Raw genomic sequence first — 18,529 nt, 5'->3', positions numbered from 1 at the left:
TTTATAATGAATACACATCTTTCTTGTTGTGCCAAGCTCTAGAAGATGGTCCTTCAAATAGTGTTAATGACAATAGGAGGAAGAGGGCTGACATACACTGTTTTAGATCTACATTGAACCAACATACGTGTCCTTAATATAAACAACATTTGAGACGCTTAAAACCAGCGTTAAAACAAATAATACAATAAGATAATTCAGATTTCAAAATAAAAGCTTTTATTACAAAACTATAAGAATTATGAAAGATGCTACAGACATTGCGTGCTCATTTAGAAATGGCACATCTCATGACTCAATGCATTCACTTTGAACTTCAGTATTGAAAGTGAAAATTGCATTTCTCTGAACAAACATGTCATGCTGCAACATGTCATTGCCATCCTGCTGGATAAGTCACATTTTTACTTTAGAATAGTTTTGTCAAAATTAACACCATTTAATATAGTATCGTAAAATGAATTAAGTATGCAATTGTGTATAATCAAAAAGCAAAGACAAACTTGATCGGAGATCATGGTTTACATAAATCCGCCCAAAACTGGTCTTTAAAGCAAAATGTCACAGAAGCCGTAATTCATTTCAGTGCTGTTTCATCTAATTCCCCTTTCCAATGTGAGAAGCCTCTGTGAGAGAAGTTATATTTAAGATATATAAAAGTAGAATAGCAAAAGAAAGGTAGTGCCTCAAAGACCCCCAAAAGAATCCCCATTGCAAATAAGAGAGAAAGGTAGAAAGCACAAGCAAGCAATACGACATACCTTACATCAGCAGCCAATAAAAATAATAATGCAGCCAATAGCACCAATTTGTAGTCACTGCATACAGATCTTGCAAGTTTCCCTTAACAAAGCACAGTGCATTGCAAAAAATCAATTAAAACACACATGACAGTTTTCATGAACCAGAATTGGCAAAATCACCATGTAAATTATATCTGCACAAGTGCTCATGCACTCATATTGTAACAGCAAAGATAATACAAAATCAACGATTTAAAATGTTCAGGACTTGTTAAAGTATTAATAAAATGCCATTCGTTTATATAGCAACAAAAATTAGCAACAGTTACAACTTGGTTGACCTATGAAGACATCACATCACTCAGATCATTCATAGTGAATTATTTGCACCACGATTCTAGGGGGAAACAATATGTTTATAAAACTATAATACTGGTAGTTTCCTCACTGAATTACTCTTCAACATTATTTCCTCATGAAAGTGACAATAATAATATAACCACCCTCTATCAAGGAGAGAAGTTATTTAACCGTAAAAACATACAGTGACAAAAACATGCTAGTTTATCTGCAGTGATGGGCTCTTTCTTAAACAGCAGTGAGTAACAGCTTTTGTTGGATGCTCATAGCAAATGCTTTTGTAACAGACAAAATACATCAGAAAATAAAAACACCACAAACGCATGACAGACAAAAAGCCATATTGCCTTATGTTACAGCAATGAACACATTTACCCAATTGCACATCTAACAATGATGGCACCCTTTTTTAATTGCATCTTACATAAATTATATTTGAAGATGCAAAACCCATGTTCAAAATAGTAACAGCACCGAATGACTGAGGTATTATGCACATTATGATCTGATATGCTTTGATGCTTCCATGATATGTAGTGATGTTGCTGGGTACCAATGGCACAAATGACTCAACCAATTAGAGAACATACCCTTTCAAATAATTTCAACCCCGTAGACTTTAAGAATTAACATTCAACACGATTAACAATATAACCATCCAGTGAATTCCTAAAACCCCCCGAGTGTAAAAAACACCCCAAAAATATCCCTCTCATCGCAAACACACACCAGTGTCTCTCTTATCAAGCAGAAATATTTTCTTCTCTCTTTCTCCGATTACGACATCCAGTCTAGCCTGACATAGTATGATCAACAAGGTCGTCAAAACAGAACGGATAAATCCCAGCTGAGGTAGGTGTCCAGAGAGTCCAGCTGCAAAGCGTCAATTCTGATAAAGAGATTTAAAAGAAAAACATAAGCAGCCAATGGGATGAGTCTGTGATGCCACTAATGGTCAATCAGTCCAACATGAAGAACTGGTGGCTATCTGAGTCCAGCCCTTGAGGTCATCCACTCTAAACCCTGACACAACCTGCAACGGCACAAAAACAAATGACTGTTTGTTGTCCCAAACACGGTTTTCATTATATGAGTATATACATTTCATGATATTTATTTGGTAAAAGAAGCAACAATAACAGGTTAAGCAAAACTTTAGAACTATCCCCCGTGTCTGGCCTTAAGATCTTACCCTTCTCCAGTTAGCGCACAGCAGGACTGAATGTGCCACGGATGATCTTTGATGGAGCTGAGGGTCAAGTATTTGGAAATCTCTGCTGCGGACATACATCCCTTCATGTCTTGTTTATTAGCAAAGATCAACACGGCAGCCTTGCGCAGGTCCTAAAAAGAAAAATGAGAGAATGAGACTTTTTATTGATGCTTCATAGTGCTGTGGTGGTTGGGTGTAAATAAAGGTTAAAAGGTTTACCTCGTGAGCGAGCATTCTGTAAAGCTCTTCTTTTGAAATGGCTAGTCTCTCTCTGTCAGTACTGTCCACAACCAGTATGATGAACTACAGGGGCAAAAACATTAGCAGATGTCAGACAGTATCCTATTGCATTTTCATTCAGAGATGGTTTCTATGTCTGGAAAGGCCACCTAGCCATTTATTATGTGATGTCCTTGGCAGAAATCGTGTATGTATAGTTTCTAAAAGAAGCTTGCTGAGCACATCGCTCTGCTTCTGAATGGAGGACAACAGCAGGGCCCCATCACAAATCTCATATGCACACTTTCTGAATGAAAGGCAGGGGTCCTTCCATTCAACCGAGCCTCTTTGTGTAACCCTGAACTTTGAACTGTAAATCAGACACCAGCTGCTAAGGTCCAGTCGAATTACTCATGTGCACAACTGTTGTCTAAAGCATTGTTTACAGCAGAGTGAACACACAGCTGTTGCTCACCCTGTTACAGTATCTACCGTTTTTATTTCTCGTACATGAATTGCTAGCTACTAAAATAATCTATAGGTTATAGCTCTAGCTAGCTAATCTTCATTATAGTTCCTGTCAACATTCTTTATCAGGGTCACTATTTTGGAGCACACCATGGTTATTATAATTTATCAAAACTAGAACTATATAAACCATTTCTTTTTTGTTTGGAATAAAACGTTTGCCTAAATATAATTAAAAAAAATTCAAACTAAACAACAAAAATACAATATAATATACATAACTATGTCTTTAGAGGTGTATAAGGATCTACAAAATGAGGCGTTATGTTTTTTTACCTTCGAATGAGCAATTAACATTAAGTTATTTAACAGATGCTTTTATCCGAAGTGACTTTGCATGGAATTTGCTTGGTCCCCTTGCTTGGAATTGTTCCCACTAGTGTTAATTTTAACAACTATTCTTATTTTAGTCTTAGTTTTAGTCCCAGTATATTTGTCCCAGTATATGACAAATATAGGCCATTTCTCAATATGCGTTCTTCAGCAGTGTTGTGTCCTCGTGTTCTCTCTCTACCTCATCAAAAACTATCAAAGTTCAGTTCCAACAATCAAGAACACAAGAACAGACAGAGAACGCATGACAGAAGCCGGATGCAAGGATATCAAGGATGCAAGGACAAGCTCCACAGAGTGAGTTTCATAAATACGTTATCTTGCGGAATCCAGTCGACATCTTTGTCCTGGTCAGCCACCGTAGTGCTTCGAAAGCGGGGGGGAGGGTGGAGTGAACCATTGCTTGCAATTCGCAACCTCACAACTAGATAGTAGATACTGCTAAATTTCATACACTGGACCTTTAAGTCGAGGCACTAAAATGAATTAAAGTAAACTAAAACTGAAAATAAATAAAAGCTAAACTGAATGAAAAAATTATTGAATTGATTTAAATGTAATTTATAGAGCAATATAATAAACAACAAATAAAAAAATTAAATGACAAAAACGCATAACGAAATAGCTAGAATTTCAAATGAAAACTAAAACATAACATAAAACGGTAATTTCAATATTCATAAAACGCCACTATATTAACTTGAAAGTGTAGTTTATTATTTGAAGCACATTACCTCTGTGTTGGAGTAGTAGGTGTTCCAGGAAGAGCGGAGACTTTCCTGACCACCAATATCCCACATCAGGAAGTGTGTTTTCTTAACCACAATTTCTTCTACATTACTGCCAATTGTAGGTGAGGTGTGCACCACCTCATTCATTAAACTGCAACAACAACACAGGTCCTGATCATGTCAAACTGTTATTTTGCATTAAAAGAATGCGAATGAACTGTAACACAAGTCATTACTCACAATTGATAAAGTATAGTGGTCTTCCCAGCATTGTCTAGTCCCACAATAATCACCTTGTGTTCTACAAAAAAAAAAAATGATAGTATTACTGATTGTGAGAATAATAAAAAAAAACTGTACAAATACATCAAAAATGTATTGTACACTAATATACTCCCTCAAGTAATTCATCAACATGGACACATACATCACCTCAATGACACATACAAACAAATATATGTGACTGCCACAAATAATATTTTATGATTCTGCTTTAATGATGTGATTAATAGGTCCACTATTGATTAGTTGTGTTTACAATCACAAGAGACAAGCTTGCATAACAGAAGACGCTGATGCAGCCTTCATCGCAGCTCAATGAAGAAAAGTGGCATTGTGTGTGCGTTGATTTTTTTCACCTTTGATCTCAGATACAGGCTACAGGAAGGAAGCTGGGTTGCATAGCTCAAAATATCTGGACAGGACAACAAAGACACAGAATACTGCACAACTATTACTTCCCTAGTACTGACCCTGTAATGCTTCTGTATGCATCCAGAAAAAGCCACAAAGCTAATTTAAGATAAAGTAGGGCTGTGCAATTAATCGAAAATAATCGTAATCGTCAATTTTGGCCTCAACAATGCAAAAACACAATAATCGAGGTAAAACCATTATTGAGCTACATTCCATTTTGCAAGGATCGTCTCTTTTCTTGTGGTATAAATCTACAGCGCAACTCCTTTACAGTGGTTCAGCTGTGCTATTTCTTTACATTTAATTTTCAGTTGAATTCACAGATTACAAACCAAGTTTTTTACCTTTTCTATGTTGTTTAAAAGTTAAAGAGTAATCGTGTTAAATAATCGGGATCTCAATATTGGCCAAAATGATCGTGATTAAGATTTTTGTGATAATCGAGCAGCCCTAGCATAAAGAGACACATTTTGCAAGGCTGCAGTGATCAACAACACACACGATTGTAGAAATAATGATGGAATGACAAACCCAAGGACAAATTTAGCCTGGCTCTTATGAAAAACTACTTAAGTGTTACTTCTCAAAGCTTTAGCCCGAGTATGAAAATAAGTGGACATTTCAACTGCAAAAGAATCAGCTACTGTTTAACCGTATCTCATTTTCTGCTTGAATTCAAAAAGTGAGCCATTACTTAAGGTGATTTCGGGTGAGGATCAAGTGCAATTTTTCTGAATGATACACAGACGTTCAGTAAACGGTAAAGAGAATCGGTTGTAGGGAAGGGAACAGTAACAGGGAAGGGAATGAGATCACAAATCCAACAAACTGAAATCCTTCTATGTTTGTATAAATAGGCCAAAGACTTTCCCTAGCACACACCTATCCCAGAGGACAGGCCAATTCATCTTATCCAGGACAATCATACGTCAACAACAAATGCAACATTTTATCATGCACATTACTTGAGGAGGTTTCATTCATGGCAACTTTCCAACCTTAAAGCAGTTTATTTTTGTCCAAAAAATAAAACAGATAGTGGCACGGAATATCAACAACCTCCATCCCAGTGTTAAAGGAACATCTGTCCAGCATTACTGCAATCTGGATTTAGTTAAAAACGTTTTGTCATGGGATAGACAGCTCTACAACTCTTCAGAAATGTAGAAAAACGTTCAATTAGACAGGAAATTCCTTTCAGGTCGTAGAACACTTTGTCAATGCCAAACTTTCCTTATAAATGATCAAAATGTGCACTCCGGTTGTAATGCAGTCAGAAGCAAAACAAAAACTTTGAAACACAGTCAGAGAGATGGTGGTTCAAAACTTTGTGTTCTGGCTGTTTAGGCTAAACTGACCACCCAGACAGGCAAACAATGGAACAGGAAAGCAGTTTCCTCACAACTCTTGTTTGCCAGGTGGTCGTGGCGTCTGTTTCTCAGCACAAAAGCCATTTTCAATTCAATTCAGTTGCTTTTGTTGTCATGTTAGGCCTGACATCTAAACCCCGGTCCCTCTGGAACTGCTGCAAGAGGCACATCTGTCCCAGTAGTAGGGAAGACACAGATATCATTGCTGTCCTTTGGAAACCTTGGATGGAAAATCACTCCACTTTCAAAATAGTTAAATACTGTGATTAGCAAGCACTTTTAATGCTTTTTATTGATGTATTGACAAACCCCAGTGACAATCATAACAGGGTGACTAATAATATTGATTAAAAACATTAAAAATCACAAAATATGGGCATACTAGATTTCAAAAGCACAGCAGACATATGTGGAACTTAAAATGTGAAAAGTTTTGTTTTGTTGCAAAGAAGCTTTACATAAAATACAGCTTGTTTTAATTTAAGAGAAAAGTTAGAAAATAAAGTGAAGAAAGTAATAGATAAAACAGAAAAAAACAGAGCAGCCTACATGGGAATATAGTTTTTCACAACACGTTTTGGCACATATCTCAATCATATATGCACAGTATAAAACCACATTAACTCTCATGTTTTATTAACTCAGTTCTACAGTAGCGTTAAATCTCAAAGTATCATGACATCACCATCTCATACAATAACCACGAGAGAGATTTGATCAACAATTGTTATCTTTTATGTCAGTGTTAATGGTGACTAGCAATACTTGTATTTTAAAGACGCTTAAAACCAACCCGTGTGTTCATCTATTAACGTCGCTTACTTTCACCATCTCCCGTCCTCGAACTACCGGGTTTAGCGATCAGATCAGTTAGCAAACTAACAATGTATTAAAACTGAGCCGCAGAAAGCCGTCGGAGCAGAAAAGGGTGTTAAAAACAAACGCAAAGTGTGGTTACGACGGCTTCAAACGCACACTAGCATTACCGTTGCGATTAGCTCACTGGTGGTTAACGTGACGTTACTGGATATCAGCGGACAATAGTCAAAAACATTCACTCCAGCACAGCCAGGAAAACACATCTTACCTTGATTACAAAAGAAACTCCATAATTTGGCGAATATCAGACCCATTTCTCTTCGCGGAGGAGCGATATCGGCCAGCGACTGTAAGTTTAGCGCAGAGGCCTAAAGTAACAGTAACAGTCCCCGAAAGCCGTTATTTCTCTTTTCATAAATCCGCTCGTGACGTTTGGCTCATTGTTACTCAGCACGCGCCGATGTCCGCGCGAGCATGATGTCGACTGTCTGTTAGCATAAGTAAACACTTCAGATCAGATGTGAGACAGATGCGGATGCATCTCCAGCCCCAAACACAAGCCTCTTCACTTCCCAGAGCTCTGTGATCTCGTCCACATTTAAAGAATAACCGCACGACTGGCCCTTCTGTCCGGTTACAGGCGTGTATGTGCTCAGGAGGAGCTCAGGGGAGCAAACTTGAGTTCCGGAGAGCTGCTGGATAAATGATACACGCACACTCTCTTAGTACACACACACCATCCCCCATTAGTGTTAGGTTACATTTGTGTGCCTGGATCGTGACGTTAACACTTCCACCCCGAGTATCACATCCGATGAGTTTTACATTTACTTTTCCTATTTGATTTTATTAAACATGTATAGGATTTTATAGGAGAACTGGGTCACGTTATGTTTTCAATTGTCTTTATCACCCTCAGTCTTACTGGACTCGGGCAGCGCCTTTGCTTTAAGCCTCTACAATAAAATCTCCAATGCCACATACTACTTCATAGCAATATACAAGATATGTGGAACAGTAAAAAGTTATACCAAAACAACTATCTTGAACAAAATAATTGTACTAATCTAAATCAGAATTAAATGTGATGTCCTAACACTCAGTTTGATGGAAAGATAGATGAGATTTTGACCACTGGATAAGTGGGCTTAGTTTTTCTCACCTCTTGTTATCTAAATCTCAAGTTTGTCCTGGAGCAGTTGGCAAACCAACATTACATATTAAGTTCACGTTTTACGAAATGTGAGTCTCTTAAAAGGAATACTTTATCATGGAACAACTTCGCTGACGTATTTCTTGGACACTGGACAAAACAATGTGTCTTTGACTTGACCTTTCACAAACCCAAATAAAAAATGTCTGTTTGTTGCCAAAAGCAAAACAGAATTCAATATTCAATGTAATTGTGCCTTTTAAAAAGTAGATGTAATATGAAAGTGCTATGGGTACATACTGCATTTGTGAGGAAAGAAAAGAATGAGCCTATTTAAATGATTTTAATAACAAAGAAAAGGACAGATGGTGTGCCTCAGAGGCCCGTACCGGTTTTATCACTTAATAAAGAATAGACAAATATCACAATGAATGTGAGAAAGTGAATCAAGACAACCACAATCTAGCACATCTTTATTTGCTCTCACTCACAGCTCTAGACGTAAAGACTACAATGACATGTGCTCTCTTAAAACAAAGTTTGAAAATAGTCATGTGTATCATTCTGTGGTTTATATATGTTGTTATTTTGAAACCTTTAGAGACATGTTTACTGTCAGCTGCCCCTGTATGGTAAAAGAAGCATACACATGAAGATATGAAAAACTTTATTTTAGAGTGAATTGGGCAGTGTGAACAAATATGCAAAATTTATAATCGCGATTGTTTAACTAACTAATGCAAAAAGTTTATTTTCCACATACGTTTTCCATACCGTTCATATTCCCAAATGACACATTAAATCTCCTTAGTTTCCCCTCCATCTCTTTTACCAGCAAACATGTTTTGAAACTCTAGGTGTCGCATTGGTCTGCAGGATGTATTCTCCAAGAGCATCAATGCACAAAAACACTGAATTATATTAGATGAATTCTTATGAAATAAAACTAATCACCAAAAAAGTATATGTGGAATAATTGAAGACTGTCATTTCAATTTAACACAGCTAAATGTTTTTATTTTTGACGATGTGAACAACTTTGCTTGGTCACAATGTGTGTGGTTATTTTTAATGAATGTTTTTTTAAGAACAATCCCTAACAGACTACTGGACTTCGAACAAAATAGGTTTTTAGATTATAGTATAGTTAAAATGAAAGTGCACAGCTTTGTTTACAAACAGGGTTTGTGAGTAACGGATTACATGTAAATTAGGACACAAAAATTTGGTAACTGGAATCCGTTACAGTTACATGAAAAAGACGAAATAATCAGATTACAGTTACAATTAGTTAAAAATTTAATTACCATCAGGTTTGAAATTTCATAACTAAAGTAATTGTTTTAAAATGTCGAAGTATAAGGTGTTTTTGTGCCGTGCAACCGATTTCTATATACAATTTAATGTTTTCTTTTGCATTAAAAAAATTCAGGTCACTCTAATAAATTCCTGTTTTATTTATATCTATTTCATCTGATATCCTGCTTTGAGCCACGTTCTGCTTTGCTTCTGTGTAAATGAGAATCATTTTATTTACATATGTGACCCTAAAGTAATCCAAAAGAAATCAGAGTACATTACTTTCATATTGTAAAATACGTTGCCACCTCTATATACAGCCACGAGATGGCAGTGATGAGAAAGTCATGAGAGAGATTACAGGCAAATGCAACATCAGATATGGATTTACTTCAGCTTTGACATTTTAACAGGTTTACTTAATGATTTCTGATATTCTGACTTTTGCAAAGGCCACACATTTCACCTATTCTTATTACATCCAAGAATGCATTTTTATGATCTCCAGATAAGGATGCCGTATTGCATGTATCAATCTGTATCTATCTATTTCGTGGGTTTATAGATGCATGAAAATGTGTGATTTTAAAAGAATTGACTGCTGAGCACTCACATCGGAATGATTGAAGATATCAACAACAGCAATTATAATATTTGTTCAACGTTATTGGGCAGTTTCCCGGACAGGGATTATCTTAAACCAGGACTAGGTTTTAGTCAAATTAGGACACTTATAGTTTTTACAAACATGCCTTTCTTAAAACATTACTTTTTTGAGACAACACAATGGGACTTGTTGTCAGTCATGTTTTAGGATATGTCAGTCCAAGCTGTTTTCAGCTTGGACAGCTCAGACATTTATGTTAGTCTAGGACTAGTATGAATCCCTGTCAAGGAAACCGCCCCTAAATGTATCTTATCAAAATAATTACATATTAGGCGGCTTGTTAGTATCAATAGCGTTAGCTAACCTTCATCAAAAAAAGTGACCAGGAGAATATTTGGATCAATATGGCTTGATGGCTTCAACGGTTTCGAGAGTTTTATCTTTTGAGACCCATCATACATTATTCGGTAATGAATGACTCAAGGGTCACTCGTCTTTTCCTTTAATAGGGCCACAAAGGTACCTGTTGCATGAGCTGCAGGATCATTAAAAGCATCTGAAGGGCACTGAAACACAAGCACTCTTCCTTTGATGTTGACCTTATGCATATTCATAAGCGCCTAACATCAACACATTACGACTGGCAAACTGCTGTAGTGTCATTGCTAATGTAAACTTCAGTTCGAGCCTTTGGGAGTGGTTATAGGAGAGTAAAGGGAACCTATTTATGGAATACAACATACGATGGACAATTTATCTCTCCTCAACTATTCGCCACCTTCACAGCTGTAATAACCCTACACCTCCATCTCCCCACAACCACGATTCCCTGATGGCAACTATCTCCTTCGGCCCACATATATGTCTCCACCGCCTCCCCGGTAAGCACCGCTGACATTTCCCAGGCAAGACTGAGTGTACTGACCATACTGAGCTGGTGTAAATGCATCAGTTATCCACAGGCTACCAAAGGCCTAATCCCATATGATTAGCACTCTCTTTTTTCTGCCGTAAAAGTTGCTGGGCTTCACAGAGCCCAATACTCTCTCTGCGGCATACAGCTAGAAGTCATTTTCACATTGTCAAGTGTTCTTAAGTGTTCTTATGTGGATCTGCCATTGGGAATGGCACATTTCAGGACAAACCGTCCATCAAATTGCACACTTGCTCATTGCACATAGCATCTGGAAACTGTACATTGTAAGAAACAATAGGTTAAACCTGTAAATAACACATCTGAACACTTTTTGAAAAAATGTTTTTTGCTTGTATTTTTTTCACTTTTTGTATATAGTGCATATTTTTTTCTATCTTAATGTATATTTGTACTATGTTTGCACCATATGTACACTTTCTTCTGCAATAAACTCCTGTCGCCTAGTCAAATTCCTTGTGTATGTGTGAACATAGTTGGTAATAAAGCTCCTTCTGATTCTGAATGGGAGTCTGAGATCCAGAATCAGAGCTTAAAGGCCCAGTGTCATTTTTTGAAAGATCTTTTGACAGAATGCCATATAATATACCTAAATTTGTCTTCAGAGGTATATAAAGACCTTACATGATGTAGTTATGTTTTGATTATCTTAGGAGGAGGTATTTCTATCTACATACCCTTGCATGTATCTTTACACTGTAAAAAAAATCTGAGCCTCAGTTTAGAATCTTCTAGTGAATGGTTACACCTAAAATTTTCAGTCGGCTCAGTTAAAGTTTTGAAAAATAGATAAATAATTAAATAGTAATAAAGTGTTGCGTATTTACATTTATTGGGGATTCTCACATAACTTCATTAAAAACTTAACATAAACACAGTAGTTTAGAGAGACGTTTTCATTCTTGACAAAACCATCTCTGTTTTTTGTGAGGATGCATGCTTCTTGTGAGGAAACACGTGAAAGCCACGTAAAACTGATCAGCAGGAAGACCAAAACTTGAGTTTATGATTATAATCTGATTCCAAACCGTCCATCATTCATTTCATATGCCTGTGGCACCTGCTTCTTGCAATTACCATGAATAAGTGAGTGTTTGTGAATTGAGGAGAGTCGAGGGAGAGAGAGAGAGAGAGAGAGAGAGAGAGTGGAGGGAACAGAACAAAACAGAACACATCTGTTACTGTTTGGCTTAACACACAAGCACCATGAAAATGATTATTTATTTTGATTTTTTAGGTTTGCAAAAGGTTTGTACCATTTTGTTATCATCTATGATCTTCTTCTAAAATATGAACTAAACCTATTGCAATAAGAATTGATAGAGACCGTAAAGAAATACATCACCTTCAAAATGAAAATGGTATCATCATTTACACTCTGTTGTCATTTTAAACCTGTGTTATTTTCTTTCTTCTGCAAAACACAAAAGAAGACATTTTGAAAAATGTTGGTAACCAAAAACCGTTGGTTTCCATTGACTACTATTATATGGAAACAAAACTAATAAATGTCAATGAGACCAACGTTTTTTGGTTACAAATTATTTTTTAAATATCTTCTGTGCTCTTAAAGTTCACTCATAGATGAAAAATATGCTTTTAGTATTTACTTTTACTTTTACTAACCCTCATTTTTTTTCATATGACTTTCTCCTGTGGAACATACAAATGAAAAATATTACTCTTGAACACGGACTGGCGCTGTCAAGTTTGAAGTGCAGACATATATTCAAGGTATTATTCACTGGTGGTTTCCCTCTTTAAACCTCTGCGATCAGATTATTGTGAATAATTTAGTGGGGGGCACGTTCGCCTCATACCTCCAGGGTTGGGGTTTCGATTCCCGCTTCCGACTTGTGTGTGTGGAGTTTGCATGTTCTCCCCGTGCCTCGGGGGTTTCCTCCGGGTACTCCGGTTTCCTCCCCTGGTCCAGAGACATGCATGGTAGGTTGTTTGGCATCTCTGGAAAAATTGTCCGTAGGGTGTGAGTGCGTGAGTGAATGAGTGAGTGTGTGTGCCCTGCGATGGGTTGGCACTCCATCCAGGGTGTATCCTGCCTTGATGCCCGATGACTCCTGAGATAGGCACAGGCTCCCCGTGACCCGAGGTAGTTCGGATAAGCGGTAGAAAATGGAATGGAATATTTAAGTTAAGTAATAAGTAATAAATTCATTCCTCATTCATGTAAAAAAACAGGTCCAGGATGTTTTTCAAAATTTAACCATTCATGTGGAGTTGGAGCTAAAATATGACAGTTTTATCATTTGCAAGTGTTTTTTTATCAGATATACTGCTGGACATGTTTCATTTCAGTTTCTTTTGTGATTAGATCTCATTGAGACCTCTGCCTCTCGCATAGGCCTTCAAAACTCCTTCACCGAAAACCCAGATGGGATGTTCTGCAGAAAATGGTTTTGCATTGTCAAGTATCTGATAATAGAAGTTAAGATTCAGAAAGGAATATGACAGTCATGATGATCCCAGCTCTGCAAATAGAAAACCAATGAGAAAAGCTTTGACGTTCTTGATTTCTGTTCTAGTCATCCCTTTCATCCCAATGCACATTTACTTCTGTCATTGCCTATATTCACCATCTGACCCGTAGGATAATTTTGTAGAGGCGTGTAAAATGAAGGGCTAAGAGGTCTCAGACTGAATAATTACAGTGCATCCAGCTTTGCACAGAGTGTTCGCTGCATTCCAGATTCATTTTGTCAGGAATAATAACAACAAAAACTAATAGCTGACATTTCACCTAAAATTATGTTCAAGGTAAAAATCAGACAGGAAATGAGATGAAACGAAGAACTAAGCCTGTATACTAAAATACAGAAAACTAAAATCTTGCATCGTCAGCAGGAGCAGCTGTGTGTTTACATGGAGTGGCTCATTAGTCCTGACAGGACTTTCACGTCTCTTTAGAGGACTCTCAAGAGATGTGACATTTTAAACTTTGTGAAATCATTTGACCTTTCTGGGTATTCATTTTAATTCATTGCAGTTTATTTGTGATTTGTGCTTTATTTACAACAAAACACAGCCTGTCAAACGGCCAATTTTTGTTTTACTTGTCCAATGAAATACGTCACACCCTGTTTTCAACCTCCATTGGCCATTTTGTGATAGCAAGGTGAAAATCTTATAATCTGTCAAGTATGATATTCTGCTACAGAGAAGTTAGCCTGTTTGTTTTATCTTCCTGCCATAATACCTGCCATAAAGTCTGTCTGAGACACAAAGTGACAGGCTTATGAAATCCAGAGGTTCTCTCTGTCATAACATTCCCTACTCAATATTAAACCCCAGCCCACCTGTTCAATCTAAATTTCTGTCAACAACATTGAGTTAAATCAGATGCAGGTACGTTAGCAGTTTAAAGAGGTGCACTTCTATATCTCACCACAGACATCAAAACACTGCTAAATAACAGGGCTGTGCAAGAATATTGATGTAACTATCGCAATATATTTTTTTTTCGATAGTGTATCAATAGCTATACCTCTACTGCTAAATTGTTTTAAAAACATGAAATATACAAGGCCAAAAGTATAAGCGAGCATGGTGAAAAATACAAGAACACTTCGAGCTCTCAGAGCTGTGTGGGTGTGCTTTGGTTTCAAAGATGAGTCATGGAGTATTGAGTTATATAAAATAAATGCTGTTTGTAAGCTTTGCACGTCATGACCCATCAAGTCACTTGGCTACTGCAGTCCAAAAAGTAACAATGACATTTATTATTGTGCTTTCACCGATGTGTCCCCAGCAAGTTTACAGCACAGAGGAACCAGGGGTTTTATACGGCACATGTTCATTGTTTTAGCGTAATGCACAACAACAGCCAATTGACTTAACCCACCTTCCCTGTGCTACCCATTTGAGGGGGGCAATCCACAGTTTGGGAACCCAAACCTCTGATCTAAAGGTCTATGCATCGCACATCATGGCCACTCTGCAGAGGTAAGGGATGTTTTATACTTATACAAATGCGTATCATATCGAAATACATAACAATATGTCGTATCGTGATATGTATCGTATCGGGAGGCACTTTCCAATACACCTCCCTCCTAAAAAATCAACCAATGAACGTGCGCATCCCTGTCTGGATAAAGCCCCGCTCGCTGCTGCTGAACTGTGAATGAGAAGCGCAGTCACACAGTCAGGCGCGCAAAAGGCGCGGCGGCTCTTACACATCCTCGACTATGATGCAACTGTTTGTTGACGAAGAAAAGCAGCATCAACACCATGCAGTCGTCATTATTGTCTGTGGCACATTCTCCTGGGTTACCTACGGCCGTTTCATTACTGTGGAAGTCGGGAAATCCACAGTCGTCAAACTGGACAGTGATGGGGAGAGAAAACAGGACGACTCTCGGTGACATGGACACGTTTGACAACCGGCGCGCACAGTATGGCCAGTTTTCTCCATCCATGTCTATATTTTTGACTGTGCTCATGACTCTGCTGGTATTTGCGACGGTTGTCGGGAACGCGCTTGTCATTTTAGCTTTCGTGGTGGAGAAAAGTTTACGCACACAAGGCAACTTTTTCTTTTTAAATTTGGCCATAGCGGACTTTCTTGTTGGTGAGTGGTATACTAGAATACACTATTGTAGCAGTTATAATAATAAATGTAAACATTATACAAATTCTAATGAATAGATTCTAGGCTGCTATTAATCATCGGCTGCTTACCATTGCAATATTCAATTCTGTAGTGTGTTTGCGGTTTATCCCAGTGGGATTTAGAGGGATTTATCATCCAGATCACATCCCGTTAATAGAACCCAACACATCAACAGAGGCCCACATAGACAATACTGGTTTCTGTTGAAACAAACATAATTCCAATTATAACCAAATCATCCTTAAGAATGTGATGATTTTGCAGTTGATTTTCAGTATGTTATGCATTGTGTTTTATCCGTGTTTTTGTTTTGAATCTAATGTAGGAGGGTTTTGCATCCCCGTGTATATTCCCTACGTCCTGACGGGCGAGTGGAGGTTGGGCAGAGGTCTGTGTAAACTGTGGCTGGTTGTGGATTATATGCTGTGCACCGCCTCAGTATTCAACATTGTGCTTATCAGCTTCGACAGGTTTCAGTCTGTCACCAAAGCGGTAAGTGAAGCTGGACAACATGCAAACTGCTGTTATAACATTGAGACTGTCACTGAAGACGGCACTGTCTCTAATGTAAAAGCTTTACAGTATCAAAAATAACAATGACATTATATTAGACAGGTCCATCATTTGTATTTTCACGTATAGATTCAACCAATTTCAACCCTGTTGAAAAACAATAAAAGCCATAACAGAAATTATAATATTTACCTAATATTGAACTATTATAACATTGTAAAATACTTTTTTGTAGTGTCGTTCTATTGTTTCTCATCTGCCAGCTAACATCTCACCAACATAATCCATCACTTATGATAGTTTCCATGCATTAAAACCAATACTATTCCCATTATAACATTATAACAATCTATTTTATTTTCTGTGTTTTGAGCAGGGTTCTATTGTTTTTACAGCAGGCAATTAATATTTGGAAATAAAAACCATACCCGTAATCACCGCAGAGACCTTTAAATTAGAATATCAGTTAAATAGGTCCTGATGAATAAAGGGTAAAAGATAACAAATCCACATAGAATCACAATTGGGTCTTTGACTGATGGGGTATTAAAAGATCAAAACAATAAAAGTGTATTTGGTTCAAATTCAAAATGCTGTGAACATTTTCGGTGTTTTCAGAGAAACTGGTCACAGAAAGGTCACTTGATACAACACAGATGTTATTATACTTCATTGCATGTGCAGAAATAATTATTTACACAAGCACAGCAAATGTCATCACACAAACACCTGTACATTTAACTACAATCTATTGACTTGTAATTGTATCATACTACACAGTGATGCTCATATATGTGACCACATTGCTTCGGTTCCTGGATGCAAATGATTTTTGATATACAATACTGTATGTATAAACGCAAACCTCTGTTGCAGGTTAGTTATCGTTGTCAAAAAGGAATCACTAGGGAAGCAGTTTTGAAGATGCTATGCGTGTGGCTGGCAGCTTTCTTTCTTTATGGACCAGCTATTATCAGCTGGGAACATATCGCTGGAGAAAGCGTAGTGCCAGATGGAGAGTGCTATGCCGAGTTCTACTTCAACTGGTATTTCTTGATAACTGCCTCCACCGTCGAGTTCTTCACACCTTTCATAAGTGTCACCTATTTCAACCTCAGCATTTACATCAACATACGCAACAGATGCGCTGTGAGGGAGGAACAGCCGACTTACATTCGACTCAGGAGTTTTAAGATGAAGCCGCTCGCAGCTGGCGACGTACAGCGGGTGTTTTTCGTGAGACCTCTCGAGGAAAGCGGTGTTGAAGAGTTACCCCCGAAGTCTCGTTGCTGCCGGTTAGCACCCGGATCCAAGGTGTCCGCCACTGAGTTTGCCAACACCAGACAGTCTAAACGAAGAGACAGCACAATTGCAGACCTTCCTCCTCTGCAAGTTGGGGGCCGGATGCTGACGTCCACACAGGCACAGCTTCATTACATTGATCACACATCTGGATCCCATAGACACCGTCCTGATATGGTTGCCAGTTTGGCCAGTCGCTTTCGCTTATCTAGAGATAAAAAGGTGGCCAAGTCTCTAGCTGTGATAGTTTGTGTATTTGGTCTCTGTTGGGCACCCTACACCCTTCTGATGATCATTCGGGCAGCTTGTCATGGTCAGTGTGTCCAGCACTACCTTTACGAAATCTCATTCTGGCTGTTGTGGATAAATTCATCCATCAACCCGGTCCTGTATCCTCTCTGCCACAGCAGTTTCAAAAGAGCCTTCAGCAAATTGCTGTGTCCAGGCAAGACTAAAATACAACCTCTGAATATGGACCAGAAGTACTGAACGTAAAAGAAAGAAAACATTTTTAAATAGGGTTTTCTATTTTCTAGTTGTTTTCCTAAATGTGCTTGTATAGGAAGAAGAACATTTGATCTATATCTATTAACAATAGCACAAATTGTGATTTGCTTACAGTGAAGTCAGTAAACTGCTTTATTATTTATTTTAAATCACCAAATGTCTGTTTAAAACAGTGGCAGAGTTATATTTTTTCCAAATTCAGGCCACTGGTACCGTTAAAGATTTGCCATTTTGAATCGTGTACAAAGGCCTGAAATTGGTTTACGTTTCAATGTTTGTCTTGGTAAGTACCTGATTTTATATTCACATGTTAAAATAAACTGTACTTGTGATATTGCAACCATAATAGACTGTTAAACGTCTTTCAACCGTGTTCTTACAATGAGTAAAATTGAGATGAAATCATAGACCAGACCACACTGTTCGTTGTAATTGTATATTGATTCTAAACAGCACATGTACATGGATTCCAGGTAAAGCCTGTAGTTCCCCTAGCAACTGCAGTGACAAAATAAGGTGAAACATGACTCATTTCATATAATCATATTAATATAATGAACTTATACAAACATTAC

At 37.6% G+C, this 18,529-nt stretch overlaps 2 protein-coding genes across 2 annotated transcripts; one reads left to right on the top strand and one right to left on the bottom strand.

The window, feature by feature from the left end:
• Positions 1–5: 5 nt before the first annotated feature.
• On the bottom strand, positions 6–7,822 carry arl8 (ADP-ribosylation factor-like 8). The gene is made up of 6 exons (XM_056753836.1): positions 7,281–7,822; positions 4,368–4,428; positions 4,131–4,278; positions 2,536–2,619; positions 2,296–2,447; positions 6–2,136 (listed from the first exon to the last, which is right to left on the bottom strand). Exons 1-6 carry the CDS (start codon positions 7,324–7,326, stop codon positions 2,088–2,090), a joined length of 540 nt encoding a protein of 179 aa, XP_056609814.1. The 5' UTR covers positions 7,327–7,822; the 3' UTR covers positions 6–2,087.
• Positions 7,823–14,977: 7,155 nt separating this feature from the next.
• Positions 14,978–18,254, top strand: hrh3 (histamine receptor H3). Its single transcript, XM_056751815.1, has 3 exons — positions 14,978–15,590; positions 15,958–16,124; positions 17,022–18,254. Exons 1-3 carry the CDS (start codon positions 15,251–15,253, stop codon positions 17,934–17,936), a joined length of 1,422 nt encoding a protein of 473 aa, XP_056607793.1. The 5' UTR covers positions 14,978–15,250; the 3' UTR covers positions 17,937–18,254.
• Positions 18,255–18,529: the final 275 nt, after the last annotated feature.

This window comes from Triplophysa dalaica, chromosome 1 (genome assembly GCF_015846415.1).
Source record: "Triplophysa dalaica isolate WHDGS20190420 chromosome 1, ASM1584641v1, whole genome shotgun sequence".
In the NCBI taxonomy this organism is placed as follows: Eukaryota; Metazoa; Chordata; class Actinopteri; order Cypriniformes; family Nemacheilidae; genus Triplophysa; species Triplophysa dalaica.
Note: the sequence above shows the minus strand (reverse complement) of the source record. Positions and strands in the feature narration are given on the sequence as shown.